General features: G+C 48.9%; 2 protein-coding genes across 2 annotated transcripts in view; both read right to left on the bottom strand.

Annotated features, from left to right (window-relative positions):
- LOC144180223 (uncharacterized) overlaps positions 1-5990 on the bottom strand; it is a 47905-nt gene extending 41915 nt beyond the window's left edge. Inside the window, exons 1-2 of the mRNA XM_077708603.1 lie at positions 5751-5990; positions 1603-1845 (exon numbers count right to left, since the gene is read on the bottom strand). Coding sequence (XP_077564729.1) covers positions 1603-1845; positions 5751-5990 — 483 coding nt within the window. The remainder of the gene's footprint in view (positions 1-1602; positions 1846-5750) is intronic.
- Positions 5991-24079: 18089 nt separating this feature from the next.
- Positions 24080-25210, bottom strand: LOC144180224 (uncharacterized). The gene has a single exon (XM_077708604.1). It carries the CDS (start codon positions 25112-25114, stop codon positions 24080-24082), a length of 1035 nt encoding a protein of 344 aa, XP_077564730.1. The 5' UTR covers positions 25115-25210.
- Between the last annotated feature and the right edge of the window lie 541 nt (positions 25211-25751).

Genomic DNA, 25751 nt, shown 5'->3' on the forward strand with positions numbered 1-25751 from the left:
GTACTCTGAAGAAAGGGAGTCCTCTCCCTGAAACGTCAGAAACTTATTTCTATTTTCTACGTCTTTCTCGTTTGTCTCTGTCGCTACTAACCTTATATATATATATATATATATATATATATATATATATATATATTTACAGGGTCATCAAAGTTAAGTCGACAGGTTTTTTTTAAAAATAGGCGCTTAGATTTACGCGCACACGACCGCTACCGAGAGGTTATGCGCCAAGGGGGACATAAATAGGAGGTAATTATGGATTTCGCAGGCTTAATTGCATAACATTGGTTAATTAAGTTTTTAGTGGTTACAGTAACCAGATATGTTTGTATTATAAAGTTAGACGCAATCATGTTTCTGCGCAGTTTCAATTGGCAGAATTCTAGCGACCGTAGTCAGAGATATCAAACGGCGAAGTTTAATTGCCGGTCGCATGATTACGCATGCAAGACGGTCTGCACCGGAGAAAAGCTCCTCCCTTCTGTGACGTGCCTGCTGTGTACGGTGTTTAGCTCGACAAAAGGGTGGAGGAACACTAAAATATAATATATGGCAATCATTCATTCTTGGCTGGCGTTATCGCAATCTGCAGTACTCCGATCCGCTATCGAAATGCAGAACAGAAGGGAGGAGCTATGCGCCGGTCTTGACTTCTAGCATGCGTAATCATGCAAAAGGCAATTAAACTTTGCCGTTTGATATCTCGGACTGCGGATGCGCTAGAAGAATTCTGCCAATTGAAACTGCGTAGAAACACGATTGCGTCTTACTTTCCAATACAAACATGCCTGGTTACTGCAGCCACTAAAAAGTAAATAATCAATTTTAGTTAATTATGCCACCTACGTCAATAATTACCTCCTAATTATGTGTCCCCTTGGGCGCATAACCTGACTGTAGAGGTGGTCTTCGGGTAAATCTAAGCCCCTATTTTTAAAAAACACCTGTCGACTGAACTTTGATCACCCTGTATATAGGGAGCAAAAAAACTTTGAAGATGGTAGAGAACACAAGAAAAGAATACTTCCAACAAGGTAGAAACCACGATTGTCGCCAACGTTTCAGCAAAGAGACTTGCCTTCGTCAGGGTCTGACGAAGGCAAAATCATGTAACTGTACTCTGATGAAGGCAAGTCCCATTGCCGCTACGTAAGTAAACCTTGCTTGTTATTATTCTTGCTGTGTATCCGACTCTTTACTTATACTATTTCTGCGCGCTTTCTAAGTTTTAAGTTTTATCTTTCTGTAGATTTTATATATATATATATATATATATATATATATATATATATATATATATATATATATATATATATATATATATATATATATATATATATATATATATATATATATATAGATATACATATTGCGTGCTACTAGCACTGCACTGACATAACTGCTCTAATTTCTGGACGGCTTCGAACTTCACGATTCGAACGTACACACATGTGGGTTCCCATACCAACAACTAATGTTGAAGCTGCACATTTTTACAACTTCGAGCTTACGCCTGAAGCACGCATTGTCAGGCCTGGGCGAATCCGTCTCGATGCCGACCTCGGACAAGGTTGCGATCGAGAGATGAGGACTGCATCTTGCCCGGCGCGTCGCATCGGCAGTGTAAATCTCCTCGTCACCACTGTCGCCCTCGTTGGACTCCGGGCTGGCGGCCAGGAGAGACTGCCTGTGGAGCAGGGGGATCGACTCGTATCGCCCCCTTCCTGCACCCGCGCCGCTTCCTCCGTTGGGCGAGTTCCGATCGCCTCTGCCGTACACCATGATGACTGTGAACAGGAGCACCGTGCCCGTCAGCACGCACGAGATGGCGATGTAGAACACCACCTGCGTGCACGGGCAGTCGTGTCACGCAGTGCTTATTATTACGAGTTCCCGCAGCAGTTATACAAGGCTAGTCATGACAGCCAAAAATCTCCAGTGCAAGTAACGCGCAAAATTTCTGTTCAGTTAGTTAATGGTCACTACCAGGTAGACGGACCAAATATTTCATTACATTGTTCAGGTTATGCCACAAGAAAAGAACATCCGCACATGATAACAAACTTGTTTCACAAAATTACTGATAAAATATTCTCCTTCTGGACGTACCATTTATCTCCTGTTTGCCTACCATCTTCCAAGTTTCTAATAAACTTTCTAAGTTAACTCCAAGTTTGAAATGAACTTGAGAGTGACTCTGTTGCGCGAAACGCATTTCTCGAATTTGAAGCGCGCTTGCTTTGATTATTGTTACTTACCTGCCGTGGACTATTCCGTTATGTGATACTGTGTGTCATTGTATGTACTGGTCACAAAGTTAAACCCCGCCGCTACGGTTTTGTACCAGGATCGCAGTTTCTTCAAAAAAAATTTCACCATCTACCCGTAGGGGAACCCTCAGTAGTATGCGAAGCCACCATGGGTTCGACTCCAGTTCCCATTAGTTTTCAGTTCGATCGCGGCGTTGTGGAAGGAGAATGCGGGAAGCGAAGCGCGCGCGCGCGCGTCATATATACCGCGGAGCTACAGTGGCGTCCCCAGCGGAGTATGCAGCGGCTACCGTCGCGCCTCTAACCGCTGCTTCGCATTATCGCGCGTGGAGCCGCAGATGTTGCCATTCGTTGCGCAATACCGAAGAGGAGTTTCGGAGAGGAGAGGAGGAATGCCGGAGAGGAGTGGAGATCAGTAAAGGAGAGGAGGGGATAGCGAGGAGGTAGCGCATGCGCAGTGGGGGTGTGGCCGCCGCACGACGGCGACCGCACAACGGCGGAGGGAACAGGCGCCACCATAAGCTGCTCCGCATCTAATAAATAACCTTGAGCGCAATTTATCCCCGTTTGCCTGCCAATAATACTAATGTATGGGGCAGTAATACGTTTAATTGGGCAATTCGTACACTTGCTCTGCACCACGATTATTTACGAGTTTAGTGTTCGTCAAGAGGCTCAGGTAGACCAGCCAGCCTTGATAATAGTGGCCTCTCCACACTTGCCTTATAACGTGAATAAAAAATCAACGTAAACAATCGCACGCCTTCTCTGCTGAGGCAATATACAGAAGCGGCGCGTTTGTATTTAGGAGGTGCAGCTGAAGTGTAAATGTTGTGTAATTGGTTGTTATTACGATGTTTTAAAATGCGGAACACTTTAGGCGCTCGCCTTGTCGTCCTACCTCGCTCGCTGGAACCAAGCATATCGCCACGGCGTTACGATGCAGCCTGTCACGGTCCCTTCGCGGCGGCGTAACCCAGAAGCTTCGAAAGCCAAACGGCTATGCCAGGATATGCGTAGCGTGAGCTCAGGTTCAGCTGGTTATTCTTAGCTTTCCTGGTTGTCTAGGATTAGCTGATTATCATGCTTACTGCTGCTTATCATCCAATCCAAATCCAATCCAAATCGAATCCAATCCAATCCAGTCCAATCCAAATCCAATTCTAGCCAAGTTAAGCCAAGCCAAGCCAAGACAGGTCAGTCTAATGCAATCCAGAACTCCCGCTGGCGCAGTGTCACGCAGGGTGCGCGTGAGCACTGCGAAGGCGGGAAATTTGATTTGAATGGAGTAGTAGCAGTAAGCGGATAACGGCGGTACAGCCCATTATGGCGAATCACTGCTCTGCACTTCCGAAAGCTTTCACATTGAGTGGAACGGCTTTATATTTTTCTTTCGCGAAGTTCTGTATATTAGATGCAGAGCAACTGATTCACTCGCCTTGTCCCTCCGGCGTCGTCGTTGTCCAGCCCTCCCCCATTCTCCTCGCCACGCCAGCTGCGCTTTCCGTCGCTCATCCCCTCTCCTCTCCGATAGCGAACACTCTCTGGCGAGGGGCATTGGATTGGATTCGATTGGATTGGCTTGGATTAGATTGGATTGGCTTGGCTTGGCTTGGCTTGGCTTGGCTTGGATTGGATTTGGATTGGATGGGATTAAAGTGGATTGTGTTGGATTGTGTTGCGTCATAGCCGCGGCACGTTGCGGTATAGACGCGGCAGACGCGCTGGGACCGGCGCATGTGCAGTACTCTCTCTTCCGCAGTTCCCTCTCCTTCGGGCGCACTGCGCATATAACCGGTGTGCCGTTCTCAGGCGAAGCAACATTCACGCTTGGCTCAAACGTCTATAGTCCACGCCGCTTTACAAGTACGCCAACGTCGTCATCGACTGGGACCGGCTTACGCAGTACCCTCAACGTTATGCGCGCTATAAAACGCGGTCCCTTCGCCGCTCCGCCTATGCGTCGCATCTAAACAGGGGTTCCCGCGAGGGGAGGTGGGAGTTTTTTTCTGGTGGGGTGCGGTACCCACATTACAAGAAAGCCTTGAAATTCTGGCTTGGAGTAGACTAGCAAATCATAAGGGCTAAAAAAAGGCACAGGCTGCCCTATACAAAGGCTGCACAAGGTAGCGTTCATCCCGTTATATAAAGCCAGCGGAGCGAAACTCAGCAACTTCAACGTCCCAATATCTGACCAAGAAACTGAAACACGGCGTAAATCACGAGGTAGTGTTGGCCGGTGTGCGGTCCTTCTTTGGGTATCTCTGAGGAAACAATATCTTGCCTACTAGAGCGCCACTGCTGAAGAACGGTCTTCCGAACAGCCGCCAACTTAAGACACGAAGAAGTCGCTTTAGGCCTACAGGCACAAGTGACGTTTCTCCGGGGATGATCCCCGTTTGAATGTAATACTGCAATATTTAAATTCCAGAATCCAAGCTCTGCCATCCGTTTTTCACTTAGCGCTTCGCTCTGTGTTATCGCAGGATGTTCAAAGGCTTACGTCCGAACATCCTCGAAGTCTCGTTCAGTTTTTGTTGTTTACATTGATTGCCTAAAATAAACTTCTCTGGAGCAAGCCACGTACAAAAAGCTCCCATCCGGGCGGATCAGCACGTTTTCAGCCAAATGTTCCCGGTCATGCGTCAACCCTAAGGCTGCCCAAAATGACGGGCGACAATTCAGGCACAAATTCATTACAATGGGTTGTCCTACTTTTTCTTTGGTCCTCAGTGTCTTCCCTTATATCTTCTTGCTCGCTATTGTCAACTAAAGCAGATAACCGGGTCGGGTACTGGGCTGTCTTGCAATGGGCAGCATCGAGTTCTTGTGCCTTTGCGAGATTGTGCAAACTCAGTAATGCCAACAAGTATCAGTACCAGCAACGGTAAAAGGTAGATAATGTTCTCCGTATGTGCAGTAAAGGGCCAGCAGGGCTAAATGGACTTTGAAAAGTACATTAGCCGATACGATAAGAGCAGCCTACATAAAACGTGAAACTGAATCATCACGATTGATTGTAATGGTTAGCGCACCGAAGCCACACCCGGGCTATGAGGCCTGTCGCAGTGGACTGCTCCGGATTAATTTCCACCACCCGAGGACCTTTCACGTGCGCCGAAATGTAGACGCACGGACTTTCGCTGTCCAGCTCCATCACAAAAGCAGGCAGCGTGGCTGGGATCAAACCCATGCCCTTGAGCTCAGCAGCCAACACGGTATTATCATATGGAAGCATTCGTCAAAGATGGCAGTGAAACGTTCCTGATGGTCTTATGTCAACCTAGGGGGATCGTCGTATGCATGGGTTTGGTGTAATTCATGACGCTGACTTTCCAGGGCCCTCGGATCATATTGAGGCACCTCTAACTGCGCTCATAGTTACCCCAGAAATTACTGTTCCGCTAGGCTAACAACCTTTTAATGCATCTGTAGCTTAACAAGTGCCCTGGCGGGCATGAAAAGACAAAACCAGCCCACCTGGTTGGTGTTCAAAAAGTCGGCGAGCGGGCGGAAAAATCCCGGTCGGGCTTTACTGCCATGAGGGCGATCGGGTGTATTGGTGGCCGCAGCTGTTGTTTCTTCATCTTCGCGACGGTCATTCATACCGGGCTTTGGCAACTGTAGACTGGGGAGTAAAACCATGGGATCGCCGTTGGTGGCGTTCCCTGAGGACGCGGCAGCCTCGGGCAGCTGCTCTTGTAGTTGCTCCATCTGCATTCTGCGTCGCTCCTGGGCCCGATATGTGTCGTAGTCTGAGAGTTCGGACGCTTCTCTCGTCTCCTCTGATGGCGAAGACTGGGGTTCAGTTTGTAGCGAAGGCTCACCGGCGAAACTCAGTGCCGCAGACAGAAGCAACAGGGAAAGAGCAGCAGAAGCCATAATGAGTAAGAAGTTCTTCGCTTTCGCTTTCAAGCAGCTCACAAAGACATGGGAAGGATGGTCGCAAAGTAACAAGGTCGGAAGACGTCCTAATGCTTCTTCCTCTTCTTCTGCTGTACCATGGGCAGCGGGTCGCGTGCAGATGAATACGGTCAATTTTGCGGAGCTCATAGCAGTGCTAGTGTTGAGTTCCGACAAATTCTCTGATTGAGTTCTGCCAGGTTTACGCAAATAATCATCACCATAAATTTTCTTAAAGCGCGATATGAAGATTTAGAGGTTGGCAAATATTTTCTAGGGGCTGATTTCTTCTCCAGCCTGACTAAGGGCTATACCTGAAAATCCCGCTCTCCTGGGTTTATCAGTTTTAATATTTAGGTCTCCCGGTTCTATTCTTGGCATGCATAAGACACTTTCGTACATGATTTGGATTATTACTGCGCTTCTCCCACTACTCCGCTCTTGATACGTGCATTTGGTGGGTGTAAAATTTCTAGGGGCACTCAAGTCTTGTTAAGATCTTTAAAGTTGAAAGGGTGGTGATATCTTATCTACTTTGTATTTGAGCCTCTTTCTTCGTTTTTTTTTTGCATTTTGGCGTTAAATGCCCCGACTGGCAGATCGGTAACACACGCCGCTGCTTTCGCAGAGTCATTAGCCGCCGGGTGTGGTAAAGAACCTGATTTATTCACGTGCCGCCATGTTCACTTGCCACGCGGACATGCAGTCGTTTAACTTTTCTTCCACCAACGGCAAAGTAGCGATGGTTTGCGCGTTTCAATCGATGCCTGTCAATGCCTGCTCTTCAATGTGACGCTATAGGATTTCCTGCTTGTCCTGTTTGATAACCGACTGCAGTTCACCTCCCCTTTGCCGTGGTCAATCGATGGCCATTTTCTGCCATGCCATAAAAAATGCGTCGATGGACCAATAGTAACGCACTGAGTAGTAACTGTGGTTGCCGGAGATCTAACCTCCAACGCACTCAAATGGCGTTTTTTTTTTTATTGACTCCTTAAAGCGCGGCCAGTTCTTGAATCGGACAACTACAAAGATGATTCTTGTACAATTGCAAAGCCAAGGCTTTCGCCTCAATAATGCTCTTTTCAAATATTAGTGCGAAATACATTATATGCCTCGTGCTTCGCGAACGCTGCGCCGCCTGCCGCCGCTTCTCCACCGCGTTCACGGGATTCGCGCTGCGTGGCTGATAGGGGCCCGTACAGTGTTTTGGTTCTGTTTGATGCGACGCATCTCTTTAACTCGCCTTGTCCCGCGTCGTTGTCGCGGCGTAGTCCGCATCCTCGGCGCGGCAGCTGTGCGCTCCGCCGCTCTCATCGCAGTGCCATCTGTACGTCAGCGCGGCCAGCTCGCTCCCGTCGCCGTGCCAGCTGTTCGTTAGCGCGCAGCTTGCGCTCGGTCAACATATGCGCATGCGCTGCTATGCGCTGCTCTCTCTCATTCCGCTGCATATAAACGCGGTAAGTGCACCACTGCGCTCAGTCGTTCCGCCGCCGGCGCTCCGATGTCATCGTCCGATGATTTGAATAACGCAACGGCAACCCCCGATGCGTCGCATGTACCCCATGGTTCCCCCCGCGGGAAGATGGTGTAAATTTTTTGCTTCTGTTCGCCTTTCCGCGCTCTAAAAAAAACATGTTATCGTGATGTCTATAGCAAAGAGTACGTTTAGGTCACTTAAAAAGCAGCTGCGTCTTCGTAGAGTACGCGATCGCCTGCAAGAGCTACCCGGGGACGTGGTTCTGCGCGCTTCGTGGCCGCTCTTCCGGGCGTCGGCCACGGTAGCAACATATCACACCTACATGTCACCTCCAAATACGTCAAGCACAAATGAATTCTACTGTCGCCTCGTTTAGACCTGATACTGGCACAGGGAGAGGTTGGCTTCATTTTGCAGCATGGACAATGATGGCGGCTTCGTTTCGAATATATACGTCGCAGAAAAATATGTTTCGGGGATGTGATTACCCAATCCCGGAAAATAATTTGTGCCTTTTATAAGAATATAAACCATGGGAAATGTTGAGTATATTCCAAGCCTGCGCGTCGTTAAATATGTGCCCACACACACCTTATAGAAAGAACCAAGGCAAGTTAATGAACGCACGGAAAAATAAATGCTGTGCAAGTGCGGAAGAAGCATAATAGCCCTAAAGGAAATGAGAAAAAAAAACAGTGCAGCTACCGACATGCTAAAGACGTTCGTCGAAACTTAAGCACTGCTATTTCTGGAAACATAGTGTGTGTGTCTGGGGGGGGGGGGGTGTTTACAGCGCGGACGCTGTATACAAATGCGGAGCGTAATCAAGCAATGAACGTTTTAGTAATCGCACACATAAATCTCGCGTTCACTTTCCTTTTGTTTTTCAACTTGAGCGAACAGCTCATCGTACGGCGGACGCATTTTTGGAAGTATACAGGGTAGGCAATTCAACAAGCGATGAAAGGTGTCGTTGGAGGAGCGTGACATGTGATAGGCCCGGTGATTTCAGTTTCTGCTTTATTCTGCAGGCTCCCCGTGCCATATGACGATATTTCAAAGAAGCATTTAGTCGCAGACGCGGATTATATTCTAAGCCCGTCTCCGCACTGCTCGCAGAGGATACATGTAGCAGATGAATTACTGCGGGCGCTCACCTCACGACAAGACGACTCTGTCGTGTGCTGATCCCCGAGTATAATTATGCATTGTCCATCGTACTTTTGTTGAATATTCCCGAAATTACACACACTGGCTTGTAAATGGTGGTGATCAATATCTGAGGTATAATATTGCAAACGTAACTGGCGTGCTGTCAGGTATGAGTGCTCCGCTCATCATGTAAGTGCACAAAACTGTTTACATCGTACTGTACAGCCGTAGCATAAACATCTGAGGAACCGGTGGTTACGGAGACACTGCTAGTAAATACAGGGCACTGTAACTACAATCGGCTCCACCATACCCCGGTTCCGCGACATGGCCTGTGACACAAACCTGGCGCTTATACAGACCGAATATACCACACTAACATAGCATCAGAAATATTTACACTATCGTAAACGCACCCCATTTGCGAACACAGTGTCCGCTCCACATAAACATGGATTTCAAACGCCCGCAAACGGTAAATCTCGGTCGTGAACGTGCCCCAAAAGCAGCGGCGACAGTGGGGAGCGGCACGCAGACTCCCGCGGCTGCTTTCGAAACGCACCGCTAGGGGGATTTCTGTGGCGCCCCTACAGGCCGCGCTCGAGGCGTGTACTCTTCTTTTCTGGATTTCATGATGTAGCAACGGTTTCATCATTGCTAATGGGAAAGCCGCCCTTCTGCCCGGGCTTTGGGAGGGAGATGCGGCCATCTGGTAGCATGAGGTCAGGCCTAACGGGAATGAATTTGACGCTGCTTGGCGGGTCGTTAAATGAAATGTTACCCGCCATGGTGGCTGAGTGGCTAAGGCGCTGCGCTGCTGAGCACGAGGTCGCGGGTTCTATTCTCGGCCGCTCTTCTGATGGAGGCGAAAGCAAGAACGCCCATGTGTACGAGATTTCGGCGCGCGTTAAAGATCCCCAAATGGCCAAAATTAATCGGGAGCCCTCCACTACGGCGCGGCTCATCGCCTGCGTTGCGTCGGCGCGTTAAACCCTACAATCGATGAATCAAATGAAGTGTTGCTTTTTCCAACCCATAAGTCTAAAGAAGGCCAAAGGGCCCACCTTTAATGTCATGGTAACGTATCAAAGTATCATCATCATCAGAATCGCATATATAAATGGGTATTTTAGCGTAACGAAACCTAAACTACGCTAACCTAAATCCAACCTAATATAAGCTAGACCCAATCTAAACTGACATAACACTAACTTAACCTAATACGACGCACCCTTACCAGAGTTTCTTCAATTTATTTTCCACAGAACAACTTCATCATACGGAACTACCTGCAAAGATTCTCCCTTTTAAGGCACACATGAATATAGATCCAATCAAGTTTGTAGCGACACCATCGTCAGCATGAGCGCCAATCATTATCAGCGGTGCCACGCGCCACAGAACGAATTAGCAACCGGAATTTTGGGATGAGAAGAGACACCTTAATATTCATTTACCGCGGATACGTGCGCCCTATGTTAGAATTTGGCTGTGCTCTCTTTTCAGGATCTCCAATGTACAAACTCAATCCGCTTATACTACTAGAGCGACGTGCCCTGAGATTGTGTCTCGGCCTTCCGAAATACACCGCTAATAACATCCTGTACTTAGAGTCCCGGCTGCCTGCACTAGAATCTCGGTTTAAGCTTTTAACTGCTCTGACGATGCTTAGGATTTTCGAATCGCCCCTCAGCAGAGATTTGTCGTTGATGGTGGCTCGACGGGCTTTATTTTTAACTCGTGGTGGCCCCACCAATACCGCCCTCAATGTGTGTATGCCCAGACATTACTTTCACCTCTTAATATGAACATTCCGTCCGTTATGCAGATATCCTGGGAAGCTCTCCCTGTTCCCCCAACCTTTAATAACATTTTTCCTAACAATGCGAAAAGGCTACCTACACGTCTACTAACCGGTTTGTTGAACGACTATCTGTCTAGCTTGGATACATACGTGGCTGTAGCGACTGATGCGTCTCAACTTGAGGAGAGAGCGGGTGTGGGGATTTTCAGTCCACAACTCAACTGGTCGCTTTCGATTCGCCTACCAGACTTCACCCCAATATTCTATGCTGAGTTTATGGCGATAGTCATAGCATTAAAAAACGTACCTCCCCAGATATTAAATGTCGTAATTGTGTCTGATTCATTAGCTGTTTGCTCCGCTTTGATATCCCCCCAAAATTCTGCTCTTCTTCGCACATTTGGTTTTTTACTTCCTTCCCACGAAAGAGAAATCCGCTTGATATGGGTGCCTGGGCATAAGGGTTTATATCTGAATGAAGAAGAAGACTCTTTAGCGAGGTCAGCACTAGACGGCCCTCCGATCGACGTCTGTCCATTTCCCTCCATACTGGCCGGAGCACGGATCCGACAGCATCAACATCTGGCGAGCAGGCAGGAGGACGCCATCACCTCCCTCGATGATTACCCCCTTTGGCATATGCGTGGGACTCCCGATGTTGCGAATCTCGCCAATGCGAGGTTACTTTAACTAACTTACGTTGTAGAGTTCCGCAGCTCAACTTCTACAGGCACCGCGCTGGGCTCACCTCCTCTCTTCATTGTGCTCTTTGTGATGAACCCGAAACCCTAGAGCAATTTTTCTTACATTGCCGCGGCTTCTCTTCAATGAGAAGAAAATACCTCGTGGAGCCAATTAACCACCTTGGACTTACCCTTTCAATGCCGGTCTTACTGTCGTTCGGTGCCATTTCGCTTGGGTTTCCACACAGGAATTTGGTTACGGCCGTCCACACCTACGTCTCAGAAACTAGGCACCTACCCTGTTAGCCGCTCTTCTTGTACTAAGACGAAATAAGAGCCTATTGCAAAATCCCACATAGCCTTTTCTTGCAAATTCCTGCATAGTGCAAACTTTCATTCTACAAATTCCTGTATTTGTTGTGCAATTATTTTGATCAACAATTTTGTCCCCCAAATTTAGTCTCCTAAATCGGGCACATTAGCCCCAATATATCTCCAGATCCTAGGCAATCCCCCAAGTGGGTATGCGCCACCAAAAAAAAGGGACAACAACAACAAGTTGGAATGCGACTCTGAAGGAGAGCTGGCGCTCGTTCTTGCAAGGGCCTACGCGACCCAAAGAAATGTGGGAAGCCGCCTCCGCCTCACGCCTGCTTCCTAGAAAGGGGTGACCCGGACTTTCCGCGCCTTTCACCCGGTCCGCGGCACTTCGACAAGGCGACGTGGGGGTACCCGCCCATACCGGAGTTCGAGCCACGCGACCTCCGAGGTTGGTTTATCAAGCTTGAGGCTACGTTCTTGCTGAACTACGTCACGGTACAGCCGTTCAAGCTCTCCATCCTTTGGGAGACGCTTCCGCTTGAACGCCGCTGCATCGTCACCCTGCCACCACCCAGCGAAACTCCGTACGACGACCTTCGCCCTGCCGTGATCGCGCACTACGGCCTCTCGGACAGCCTGTTTAGGCCGGGATCAGAAGAGGTACACGTACGCTCCGCGCACGCTTTAGAGCCGCACACTGTACCCTCTGCACCATCGCCCTCGTCCCCAGCCACTAGTGCCGCACCCGTGGACTCCACCTCCAGCGCGGCAACTGCACCTACACCGACGGGACTGGCAGCCGACGACATCGCGGACGTGCACTGACCTCCCCCGGCTCGCCCCCATTTGTCACTTCACGCGAAGGCACCGGTGAGCCACGCAATATTGAGGCGGCGACCCCACTTCCTCCTCGGCTGATGGCGCGACCCCATGACCTCTCCACCGCAACACTGATCCCTCAGTGCCAGACTACACGGCAGGTACAGTCAACCACGAATGAGATGCACATGGACGCACGCATTGTGTGCCGGCATGCCATTGCGTCTCCCGTCCTGCTGAAGCAACAGCAACACTGACTCTTCCAGCCACGACGCTCTCAGTCGCTGCAATATTCTGGACACAGCTACCGCTCCCACGTGTGACCTGCCCGACAACCGCGAACCATGTGCGCTAGCGGACCCTGAGCGAGAGACGGTAGACGTCCCAACACTTGCGACGCACGAAGCCCTCACGGCTCCAGCGAGTCGGAACCTGGAAGACTCCATTCGTCACACCTACACGCGAAGGCGCAAACGCCGTGCACCTAACTCCCGCTTCGCCATTCCACATCAACCCAACCCTTCCACGACAGTGCGGCCGTCACAGGCTCTGCAGAGGCGACTTTTCGACCATCCCCATCGACAACTATCCGGTCAAGTTCGGAGGCCATTCAGCACTCTTCTGCGTGACTCGAGTGCCTGCACACAACAAAAGCAGCGTCGCTTCAAGCCCCCACGATGGTCAATGGCCCATCAGTCGCTCATCCTTAGACGAACGGGGCGGCGACGGCGCCGCTTATCCGCACAAGTGGTCGCGGTCCGCCCAACGAGAAAGCTGTCAACATATCGACACCGCCCAACTCTCGCGGGTCGTGTCATCCCAGTTCCTTGGGAGCTTTTTTGGCTACGGCAGCGCACTCGAACTTTCGGTGACATCAATCTCGCCTCTGCGCGCAGCTAGCAGCCTCCGCACCGCAAGACGCTCGTTTCCGCCTGCGACCATTGCGCCACTCCCCGGCAAGGCCCCCCGAGGGAAATGCACTCACCGGACGCCCTCCATTGACGGACTAGGACAGCATAAGGACATTGACTGCGGACTAATATTACTGATCACCGGCGTGGTACATACCCGTACATAGTTTTCTTGTTTCGCCCAACATCCGCACTTTATTTCTCATCTTCGTGTGTAACGCGCTAGGGGGAGCCCTGTAGCGACATCATCGTCATCATGATCAGCAATCATCATCAGTGGTGCCACGCCCCACAGCACAGTCGGGATGCGACTCAGCAGCAGGGCGGCCGCTTGTTCTGGCCGGGCCTACGCGACCGAAATAAATGTGGGAAGCCGCATCCGCTTCACGCCTGTTTCCTACAAGTTCAATGGTTCAATGAAGCCCGACGACAGGGGCGTATGCCATGCCAGCAGAAGTGTATTGAATAACACTATAAAAACGATAACATAATAGAAAGTTTGGTCGGAGAGTTGGTCCGTGGCTTCAAAGAAATTAAATTGCGCTCTTTTTAATTTCCTTTAAGACGCGAAACAAATCACCCAGCAAAGCATTTTATTAGACTTAATTTTTTTTCTACAGTGTGCCTATTTTTTCTGTTCCTTCCCACATCTGCGATCCAGCCCATGAGCGCTCATCCAGTCTTTTTGCGTTGCTCTGTCCTTGTTCTTTGCTTTATTACTTTCTAAAACATTGATGAACTCCATCGTTTTAGCAAGTCCAGAAGTTATACCAATCAATATGTTATTTAGACTTTGAGCACTTGGTGTGTAGACCATGGGAAATGTGTGTCACTACTTTGTGTTTTCATATCCTGAAACTCAGAAAACGGTTACTTACACAGGGTAGCACAAATCCGCGGTATTGTATTGGCAAACGCTTTGCAAGGGCGCATTTACGGTGTTGTTTACGATGGCGTGTAATATCTCAATTATTTGCCGACACGGGGCATTTTATTTTTGACGAAGATCCGTCCTAAAGCGGTACAACGAATAACAAAAACCATGCATCCCTTCATTGAAAGACGACGATGGTTACACGCGAAGCTTTCTCGCGAGGGATTCCGTGGTTTTCGTGTGAGTTTGGACTTTGACTCGTTCAACCTTGACTTTGACTCTTACGCAGTTTGCATTTTTGGTCTGATATTTACCCATATGATGGCACACAAAGAAAACTTCGCTTTCAACCATCATGTGGGGTTAGTCAGAAGGGTGCATGATTTCTCTGCCTATTGTTGCACGTGCAGGCGCCCCTTTCCAAATCGAAACTGCTTGAATCGTGTCAAGTTGGAGAAATGGGGTGGGCGCCAGCTTCCTGGCGCGAGGGACCGAGGTTCGATTCCGACCACGGGAAGTGTTTTTTCCTCACTTTACTCAGGGTAAGCATCGTCATCAGTAAAGTTGGCGTTCCTAAGAGTGCATTTCGTGGTGCGCATTGACGCCATCCGTGAGACATCGAAAGCTTCGCTTCAAAAACGCGAATGGCCGCGCTGGCGTTGCCGTCTCTCCACTGCCGAAGTGACCACGGAGGCATCACGTCGGGGCGCAGCCCGCCACCTATCTCGGCTAATGCGGCTGCCGCACGTCCTCGCGGAGTCTCCCGTGACTCCATCCAGCCGACTACTGGGCGCTGCTAAATAAATGTGCCCCAAGTGCAGTGCTTCAAAGTAAACGTTATGACTACGAAATGTAGATACTGGTGGAAAACAAAAGGAGAGTCAGGATCACAAAGCTTTTGCCAAAGTGAACAAACTCGGCCACATAGAAGGGTCGGGCGCAAGGCACATGTGGCAGGGTGTACAATGAGCATGCGAGAAGCTCCGCATTGAGGGCCTCTAATGACGCAGCAGCGAGGCGTTGGCATCAGGGCGGTACAGTCTCCATTTTGCGAGGAAAAGGACGATGTACCGACGTGTTCCTAAAGATATCCTTCAATGAAAATCCACTTAAAATTTTCTCTCAGGCATGCAAAACGTTCTCGTCAGTTTTCGTTGGTTCAGTCGACAGTAGACAATGGTCATAAGCACGCTAGGCAGAGCCGGGCCGGGGAGCAAAAGCAGAGATAGCTTTTTGATTAACGTCTGAAGATGAAGCATGGGTTCACTGTATAGAATTATTTGCTGGGGATGACAGTTCAACCCAGTTTTAGTTTCAAATGTTGTATTTACAGTGAGGGCTGCGTGCACAACTAACAAATACAGGGCAAACAAGCAATCTTCGGGCATGCTTAGTGATAATGTAATGGAATAAAGACTCTAGTAAATTCCTGCACAGACACAGTGCGTAGACTGCGCCCGGACGTAGCCACTCGTCGATCCCGACGTCACGCCTACTCGGACCACCCCTTCGCTACTCCCTACGGGGTTGGACGCCGCTGCCCCGTAAGGGAGGGCGTCGCTCTGCAGCTTTTGTTCGGTGCTGCTTTTCGAGGGCCGCCAGGACCTGCTCGACGGCGGATAGTTGGGTGTCCTTGTCTTAACAGCGTACTGCTTCTTGGATCCACAGCGGTAGGTCTGTCCTGGTTTCCCACTCGTTCTACCGCACGGCACAGCCCCACAGCAAGTGGGTGGTCGCGGCCCTAGCAATGTCACACAACCCGCACGTGTCGTCCGTATAGATTTCTGGCTGTACGTGTTTCATTACGACCGGGTTCATCAGTGAATTCGTCTGCGGCTGCCTGAACGTGGCCACTTCCTCCCTGGATATCTCGGGGTGCGGCGGTGCCAGCACCCTCCTGTTTCTGTAATATTTGGTGATAGCCTGAAAGATATCGTGTCTGACCTTCGTCTCGGTAATAAATATTACTCTCTCTCGCTCTATCTCTCTCACGCCCGCCTTTGGCGCAGATTCCTGAGTCAATCTTTCGCACCGCGTATCTCGACATCTCTCCCACCCAACACCCCTACACCTGTCCCATTTATCAGAATACTTGCAGTGCCTAGGACCTCGACTGGGATAACCTTACTACTTAATGCTTCCCCAATCTCCATCCCAGGACCAATAACAGTGCGAAGTGACCAACCCGATGATTGCATGTCGCGAATACTTGATCGCATGGGAACAAGCAGCGGCAGTAACTCACTGATCCTTGGATTAATATCACGCTACCCACCTTTCGTTTTAGATGCGAAGCACTTCATGGTAGGGGCTATGTCCCTCCCTTGTTGTTGTTGCACCGTCCACACCCCCGCTGGGCATGTTCGGCTTGCTCAACGCCCGGTGGCGTCTTACCCTTTAATGGCTCCTGGAGCGACAGTGTTGCCGGTGTCTTCCTGGGCCACCAGGAGACGACCACGCTTCCCCTTTAAGGGCTCCTGGAGCGACAGTGTTGCCGGTGTCTTCCCGGGCCGGCATGTGGTGAGCACGCTTCACGCGCCTTCGACGTTTCATCGTCGTCGGCGGCGGCGTGCGTCGGCGAGTCTCGGTGGGCCGTGATTACAGGTAGCCCAAAACCATCCGGGGACCGTGCATCGGCCTCATTTTCAGCAACATTAGGGTTCATCCACTACAACAGCCCTTGACAACGGCCGCTCGATGGGAACTAGGTCCGGCCTGCCGAACGCGCCTCTCCGCCCGTGACGACGCTTATTTCCCTTTCCGCCGCAGCGTCAGTCGTGGCGCTAATCATCGGTGACCGAAGAGCGGCGGCTGCCGGCCGCGGTCGCGGTTTCAATTGGGTGTTAGTTGTTCATGAGCGCACCGATGGCCGAAGTCAGCATCTTCATAATTTATAATAATATACAGTGATACGTGAGGCGGAAACTCACAATATAGACGTCACAGACTAACTAGTATTTCCGAAGAAGGCACAGCGCTGCATTTGTTTCCCCTTTAGCGCGCCACGTGCGATGTTAGCATGTGGCGCATTGGTAACGTCGAGCGCAATAGGCGGATTTCTTTTTAAAGAGTTTCCCAAGGCTTTCAGGTATAATGTTTGGAGTGGCAAGCTAGTCTGAGCAACCGCATTTCTGTTTATTACGTACCAGCTTATAACCTCTGCGTGCGTAAAATCACGTAAATGCGTGATGCTGTGTCGTACACGCCCTTTTCTCGATGCGCGTTTGACATATGCGACTGCATATTCTCACACCTTGCTTTACCTGCGGTTCAAAGAAAACTGGAATTATGTTAATACCTTTTAGGGTCCATTGGTTCATTTGCTTGGGCAATATTTTTCGACTGCGCTTTAGGCTACAAAGTACACAGAATTATGTAGGACAGACGTATATAGTGAACAGAGCGAACGAAACTATGAACTGATTTATTGCAACAAGAACACTATTCACATGGGAACCAAAACACACGGAAATGACAACAGGATTCAGTTGAAGTGGTGGAAAAACTGGGACAGTCGTTCCTTGATTTACAATAGATACACAACGTAATATACCGTTGGAAGGTAAATAAAGCTGTAATAAATCTCTTGGACATAAAAAGGTAAATATAATAAAACATTTAAACGGAAACATATTGCGTTTGTCAGAAAATATGTAAGTCCTCTTCGCCTACAGTTCACCGGCAATCAGCTTTACAAGCGGAGAACCTTTCGCGAGAGAGACTTCCGCGAAAGCTTTAGTAGATTCTCCAAAGAGCTAATAACGTCGCCAGCCCAGTTAGCAAGAAGCGGCCTGAATAGCTTTTTCATTTACAATTCGCACAGCTCATGACAGTGGTATGGGTCCCCGTTGCTGGCGCACACCACCAGCAGACAGTCTGCGAGGTGTGGGAATACGGTGTTTGAAAGGAGCTTACAAAATTGTCCGCTGTGTCGGACATGCGGAGATTGCAGAGCCTTGTCCCCGAATGTGCATAATAATTGCACAGCCAGACCGCTTGCAGTCGGGGGTAGCTCAAGCCACCTGGTCGAGGAGGCTGCGTAGAAACTGATACCACCCACCAGTGGACTCGTTCCCCTTCAACTGCACCTTGCATCCAGGGCACGTCACCTGCAATGTTTGACAGAAAGGTACAGTACACCACCTAACATTTCCATTTTCAAGCAGCACCACGAGGTAAACCAAGTGAAAGTAATGTGCTCAAGTATGAATGATTGCCTTTTTCTCGCACACAAAGACCAGGTAACCAGCCAAATAGGTTAAGGGCGCCAACTCCAGTTCCGTGGGGACCTCATCCAGCTTCATTATGTGCTGCAGCTTCCAGAGGACACAATGGGCTTCGTCAGGGCACCGAGAAACCTCCGAAGCTGCCCATTCGATGACGCAGCTGACAGATGTGAGTGCAACCTGGCACTCTGAACTGGTGGGCGCATTTCCACTCGTGCAGGTCTGCAAAATACCAACCTGCACCGCCAATCGAGCTTCTTCAGTGCAGCAGTTTCCGAAAAACATGGCGGCTAGCTTAAACTAGATGTTTCTACGAACCCTGAGAAGCTTCTCGGCTGTGCAGCTGTTCTGGCGTCAACACGGTCGTTTCCGCCGTTAAACTGTCGGGAGCAGCTGAAAACCGACGCCACTGGATCGCTGTTCAGGGCTCTTGTCATCACGTACCTGAAGCTAAAAAGGTAGAAGAGTCAGTTTGGATACACCACAAGTTATTTATGCGGGTGCGTTACCATGACTGAGGAAATAAAATCTCTAAAAAAATTTATACTTGCCTGAATTCACTAAGAAGATATTCCACGACTGCGGCGGTGGACTTTGTTGTCATGCCGGTTGCTTCATGTGTCTCTTTTGTGAGGGATTTCGTCCCAGCCTCCATGTTCTCATGTTTGATGTCTTCCATGTAGGGACGAAATCAATCTTGAGCCACGCTAGCCTCTCATCATTACTTGAAACGAATGGCGCTTCTCTGGATTTCCACTCAGCAATATCGTGTTGGTCATGCCAACGGGCAACATACTTCATGAACGTAATGGTTTACCCATAGTTTCCGAATTTCTTAGCGCTCTTGTGGGAATCTTGAGCCACGCTAGCCTCTCATCATTACTTGAAACGAATGGCACTTCTCTGGATTTCCACTCAGCAATATCGTGTTGGTCATGCCAACGGGCAACATACTTCATGAACGTAATGGTTGACCCATAGTTTCCGAATTTCTTAGCGCTCTTGTGGGACTGCGGGCTGATCTCAAGGTACTCAATTACTAGCGGAGAAAATATAGCCGTAGCACGATCAACTTTCATTTTTTCCAAATTAGTCGGCTCAGCGTGAGCTCTGCTCAAAATGCGCACCGGCTTCATGAGAAAATTCTCTTGGATGTCGTGGAGCGCTTTCAGGAAAAAACCACCTGCAATTGACCCTGCTCCGTCAGACATTTCCCTTTCCAACAGGTTGGTTCTAAAATTCTTCATGAGGTGGCTTGGACAGAACGACAGGAATAAGGGTGCTCCTTCGCGCATCTGGTGCGGCACAAAATGCTGCAGCGTGCCGTCCTCCGACATGTCCGGGAACATTGCGGTGTTGGTCCCGGAACTTCGATTCCATGACCTCGCCTGTCACCGACGCGTGATGATGCAAAATCCTTCCAACCGTGTTGCTTGCCCGCGTTATTCCGGTTTCACCCTCCGGAAGTTAACATGTGCATATTATTAAACCTGGAAGCTGAGCTAATTAGGTGCTGCTCATAATGAAAAACGACGTAGATGCTAGACAACATAGAATCACGCAAAAATAGACAAGTTCTTACTCGCAAGTAGTTTTTATAAATCTATGAATATCCACCCAAGCGGCCTATCCGACTTCACACAACAAATTTCACACATACGGGAAACTCGACCGCACATGCGAAATCACACCCCGATTCAAAGGAATTACAGAAAGAAGAAAGCAAATCACAAACACATTACCTATAGCACGAAGGTGTTTCTCTCACACAAAGCAATCAGGTTCGCAGCGCATCTCAGCATTTTACATCCCTGTTTAACGAGTAAATAAGCGGTTTACTAATAAATGTGACCTACTATTTCTCGGCATTTGGGGACACTTAGTTCGGAGTAAAATTGCCGTGCCTGAATTCAAACATGAGACAGCCCTGGGGCTGCTGAGCCTGTGTTTGGCAAGGTAAAAACACAGCCGTTTAAAATTCTCCTTGAATTAGCATGCTGAATGGCAGGAGTAGCGGAGTTTTATTTTCCAGCAAAAACTGGCTGCCGTGTTTAAACCGAATCGGCATTGTAACATGTTGTGCAGTCATATTCCCGAACACCGCGGATACTTGCTTTGCGGGAGCAGCCGCATTGCACTTCTCCTTTTAACCGCGAGCAAGAATTACTTAGCGCCATCAAACAGATCAAATTCTTAGACATTGAAGACATATCCTTGCCGTAAATTGTGGTGTTATATTTTCCAGATACGCGTGTTACAACGCGAGTGAACGACGTTTAAAGGAACGATGATCGTCGATATTCCGTAGGCGCCCCGAAGCGAAGGCCGCGGGAGCCATCACCGACGTGTGGCGCCCCCGCCGAAAGTAGCGGCGGCAACTGACAACTCCGCTGTCACACGGCCGCCCATTGCCGGCGCGTGAATGGGCAGGCCGGACCTAGTTCCCATCGAGTGGCGGTGCCCTGACTTTACATTACACAGACCATAAGGCGGTCATAATTAAAGCGGAACGCCAACCACAGCCCGACGTCACCTACGTTGGGCATGATGGTGATAGTGCCTAAATAAAGACAAACTCATACGCCGTACAACGTCTCTCTCTCTCTCTCTCTCTCTCTCTCTCTCTCTCTCTCTCTCTCTCTCTCTCTCTCTCTCTCTCTCTCTCTCTCTCTCTCTCTCTCTCTCTCTCTCTCTCTCTCTCTCCACTTTAACACCCCGCCCACCCTCTAATAAAATTACACCATCTTCCCGTAGGGGAACCCTGAGTAGTATGCGAAGCGGCCATGGGGTCAACGCTATTTCCCATTTTGTAGTTCCGGTAAGTGAAAAGTTTGGTATTTACCATGGAAATCAAACGGTAAATATAACAGCAGCTACGTATCTTAACCTAACAGAAACGAAGAACTGAAAACTGAAGGGCACTTGAATCGACCCCATGGCTGCTTCGCATACTACTCAGGGTTCCCTTATGGGAAGATGGTGTAATTTTTTGCTTCTTGCTGCGTAGCTGTTGCAGGTAGAGTCGAGCCTTTGTGTCCGCCTGCTGTACGTCGCGGGTAACGCAGGAGAGCAGGTTCCCAGATTCATGGATAGAGGGCGCAGTAGTATTTCTACAGGTTGCTGGAGAACAATCTCCAGCACTTTGCTGGAGAACAATGCGCCAAGAAATGCGAACAAAGAAGTCAGACTAGCCCAAAAATTTTATAAAGGGTTTTTTTTTGTCGAGCTGATTGTACAGTGGCGTTATAACTCAGGTCGCTGTGCAACGCCAACCCATTGCAAAGGGGAAGCCGCTAAGCGTCATCATCAGGTACCTTAGCTGCAGGCAGCCTCGCACACGTCCGGCTTTGAAACACGACCACGGAGCATGCAGGCATATTTGCGCCTCCTTCTGCACGCTTCGTTTGTTTGTAAACACAACCCAACGCTTTCACTGGAGAACTCAGACCGACCGTTAGCTATACCGCCAGAGCTTTTGTAGCCCGTAAAGTACACAGGTCTAGACCAGTCGCTGTGAATAACTTGCCATTTCTGTGCGCATCAAGTTCTTGAACATCATCGTCATCATCTTCATCACGTCATCAACTGGCATAGCAAGTTAGGCAGTTTAGCCCGGCTAAAATCGCCAGACTTCATTAAAGATCGTTCTCTCTGTCTTTACCGCCAAACTTTGTCGCCCAGAAGGAAAAGTAACATTTGCCAGCGCTGGAGTTTTGATAGCATGCACTGATTTGTAAACTCTTCTGGAGCTCAGAACTGGGCAGCGATATTATGTAGCGTAGTTACATAGTGCGGGCGCAGTATACGGAAAGAGCAGCTCGCAGACATGCTTACGCATCCGCGCGCTTACGCCAGTAAACTGGCTAATCAAAAGAATTGCGAAAACTACGGAGAGTCCCTGTTGCGTCAGCCTCAAATGGGCGTACGCTTTGCAAACCTCCTGCGTTATTTATTTTGACAACTTTTGCTTCTCGAAGTTCTTAAACATGCTTTACGGAGAATGAAGTGGCGAACTGCCGCGAGCTGCCTAAGGCCGTCGACGAGGACACCATGTTTGTTTTCGGAAGAGAACCATTACTGCCAGTGGCGACAGTCGCAACCAAAAAATCCGAAAATAAATAAATAATTCTCTCCGTTTCACTTGTCCTGGCAAGCAATTTAGTGGCCCTATCAATATCAGGCAAAAACATAATTATATACTTTTTAAGTGCTGAGGTTACAGCCAGGCAGTTATTTTCGTTGAACTACTTCAACGTGCGCAGCAAAACGGCGTGGTTATACTCTGTAGCCTGGACTGCATTGCCAGAGAAAGTTGTCCCCGATATTACGTGACTCATCTTGCGTCCGGCGAAGAGGAACACCGTGTTCGCCGCGAATGAAAACGAGGGCGGCCTCCATGTCTGTGAGCGTTACACAGGACCGAACGGCGTTTAGCGGTGGTCAGCAATACAGCTACATCAAAGGGTAACCACGCGAAAACAAGACTCTAAAAGAGTAAGCGAAGCTCTTGCTTTGTATATCCAAGGTTAGCTGAGCAAAGCCAAAGCCATTTTTCTACAGTCACCACATGATACGTATAACTCACTAGTTGGGCGGTTGTCTTTTCTCATCATCATCATCACCGCCTTTTAGCCTCTTTGGTGGTTTCTATTTTGTTAATATACTGAAATGCTTGTTCAATCGCGCTTGATAGTTCTGATTGCGCTGCTATTTCCGAGGTGCTTCGCGACTTGCGCAATTAGCAGGCTAAAGTCACTCCTGTAGGCCACAGTGCATGTCTCTATCACATGTTTGTAAGCAGAAAGCCTCGCCGCATTCGTTAGTTTCACGTTCATTTTGCTAGCGCCTAGGTTGTTTCACGGTGTGCCGGTTAAGTGCAGGACTCGCCTCCCTGTCGGCCGAAGCTCAAATCACAGACCCTAAGTTTAGCCAATGTTGTTTTGAACTCATTAGATTTTGGTCTGATTGGCTAACCATTTGGTCTGTTTCGATTTACACCTACAATGATACCGGGTTTTCTACTTACGGAGTCAACTACTGCTTTCGCATAAAATCGGAAAGTTTTGCAGCGGTGCGGGAAATCAATCGAATGCAGCTAAGCTTTCTATGCGGGGAGCATGCTAGGTGATTCTGAAGAAGCAAAGTGATATAATTCGTTAACCTTCAAACTAGCAGTTGAAGTCACAGCTACTAGCTCCGACTATTCCTCCCAGCCTATCCTGGTGGAGAGGGTTCGGGTGGCCAGCGCAATCCAGGGTACCGTGGACTAGAGGACCACGCCCCCGCCGGGTGCCCATCATTAGCACCAAAGGCTCGCATCAATAAAGTTTACCGCTGCGCCTCCTTTTACCCTTTCAAAGACAAGTAATGTAGTACTGACGATTATAAACAGAACGGTGATTTGAGGCTCACAAATGACGACATTTTATTATTTAAAATATTCTTTCGCCTTCTATATTTGGACAATTTAGATTTTATAAATAGACGGGCTTGGACTGCCACTCCGGCTTTATCAAATATTTTGTTAATTACAAAAGCAACGTTCACATCACACACGCTGTGAGCAATTTTATTAGTGAGATTTTTCAAGAATTATTTTTGCAGTTGATTTTCTTAAGGGAGTATTCGTAACATCGCTAACTGGAGGAAACATCGGACACACTGAGAAACTTGCGGATTTCAGCCCACACGTCGAACCCAAGGCCGTCAATTTGGGTTCTGCGCACATTAGAAGGGTAACAACTAAGCTCCTCATTCACAACTCCGGAGAGCTTCCAAAAGTCCGTCTGGAGGCGCCGAACGCCGTCTTGGACTTTCTCTCGTGCTTCGACTTCGTTTACAGAGTACACTGCTTCTACTCTTTTCCGAACGAGTGGGTGCCAAAATACGAGCTCGTACGCAGCCGCGCACAGCTTCAGCGTTGAACCGAGGGCAAATTCGGCAGCCCTCGTAACCAAGGAATTATTCCGACTGAGCACCTGGTTTATTACCTGCCACTTGTAATCATTTACCGTATTGCAGTCAATAAGCAAAAATGTTAGAGTGTGATTGTCTTCTAAACTTTGCGCTAGCTGTTGTACCAGGGCTTTACACTGGCAATAAAATCCGCATTTGCAGATGAAGTGGTGTAGAGTCCGGCTTTTCTGCACCCAACTGCATATGCCCAGTACAGTTGAATCGTCAAGGAAGGCGTCCTCGAGACTGAATTCTTCCAGGCTCTTGTTTTGGCAAAGACCATGGATGATTGTGGACCAAGCTTCTCTTGTGGCTTTGAGACGCAGTCGAAGGCATTTAAGCGCCGTGGTTGTAGCGAGATAGGCAAGGACAAGAGCGGCGCAATCTTCATCAATGTTGGCGTCGAGGTCCTTTATGTGGAGGTCAAAGGCAGAGACTTGATCACTGTTGGCTAAAGTCCCGCAGATGTGCCCTAACTGTGGCGGCATTAGGTCATAAAAAGTGTAGACAGTTGTCGACGGGAAGCTACTTACTTTGCTTATTGAATCTGCAAAATAACAGCAGCTTGAACGACACTCTAGGGCTAAAAACTTTCCGATAGTGCCAGTCTGTCGAACGGCGTCGGCAATTTTGGCGATAGACTGGCAAGAAATGTTTTCGAAACAAAGCTCTTGAAATTGGCTCGCTTCGTGGACAGCGCGGAGTAGCCTCAGCATCTCTTCGTTTTGAAAATGGTTGTTATCAAATCGTAGTCTCTGCAGCGAAGCACTGTTTCGTATCCCGTGGGCAAACGTGTCGACTTGCCACCATGACTCCCATCTTGATTTTGCAGCTTGTAACTGTACTTCCATGTCACTGCTTCCGTACAACCAGCCAGCAGGAAAGTTATTCCATGTGCACGACGAAAATGAAAGCTCTTGTATGGTGGTGTTTACCGTGAGCATGTCCGCCAGATGGGTGCTGTCGACGACGTCTAAAACGAACTGCTGGAGCGAGAGCTTACGAAGCGCACGGTTTCTCTCTAGAGATTGAAAAACTGGCGTGAGCAACCCAGCATCTTGTTTGCCAACGAGTGCGAGGTCTGTAATTGTGTGGTTATTTGCAAGAAAGGCTCCAAAAGCGCGAGTATTAGCATCTACCAAGTGAATTTTTAAGGTCGAAATGGTCGAATTGGCTTCCAGGGCTTCTATAATAGTTGTTGTTTTAACCATGGGCCAAAAACGGGTTAAGATGAGCGTCCTTAGAAAGGGGGCGTGTTTTATGTAGGCCAACACGATAGGCTGTAGTGTTATCTCGCTTGTTTTAATATGCACAAAGTCAAGGTGCAATTCTTCCAGTTTATCTGCTCCGAAG

Source organism: Haemaphysalis longicornis, unplaced genomic scaffold, assembly GCF_048455015.1.
Source record: "Haemaphysalis longicornis isolate Haplotype H1 unplaced genomic scaffold, Haemaphysalis longicornis Haplotype H1 scaffold_4, whole genome shotgun sequence".
Taxonomy (NCBI): Eukaryota; Metazoa; Arthropoda; class Arachnida; order Ixodida; family Ixodidae; genus Haemaphysalis; species Haemaphysalis longicornis.

What these genes read in the sequence shown, in the direction of transcription:
- LOC144180224 (XM_077708604.1), bottom strand. Translation starts at nt 25,114, where the DNA reads ATGCTGAGGCTACTCCGCGCTGTCCACGAAGCGAGCCAATTTCAAGAG.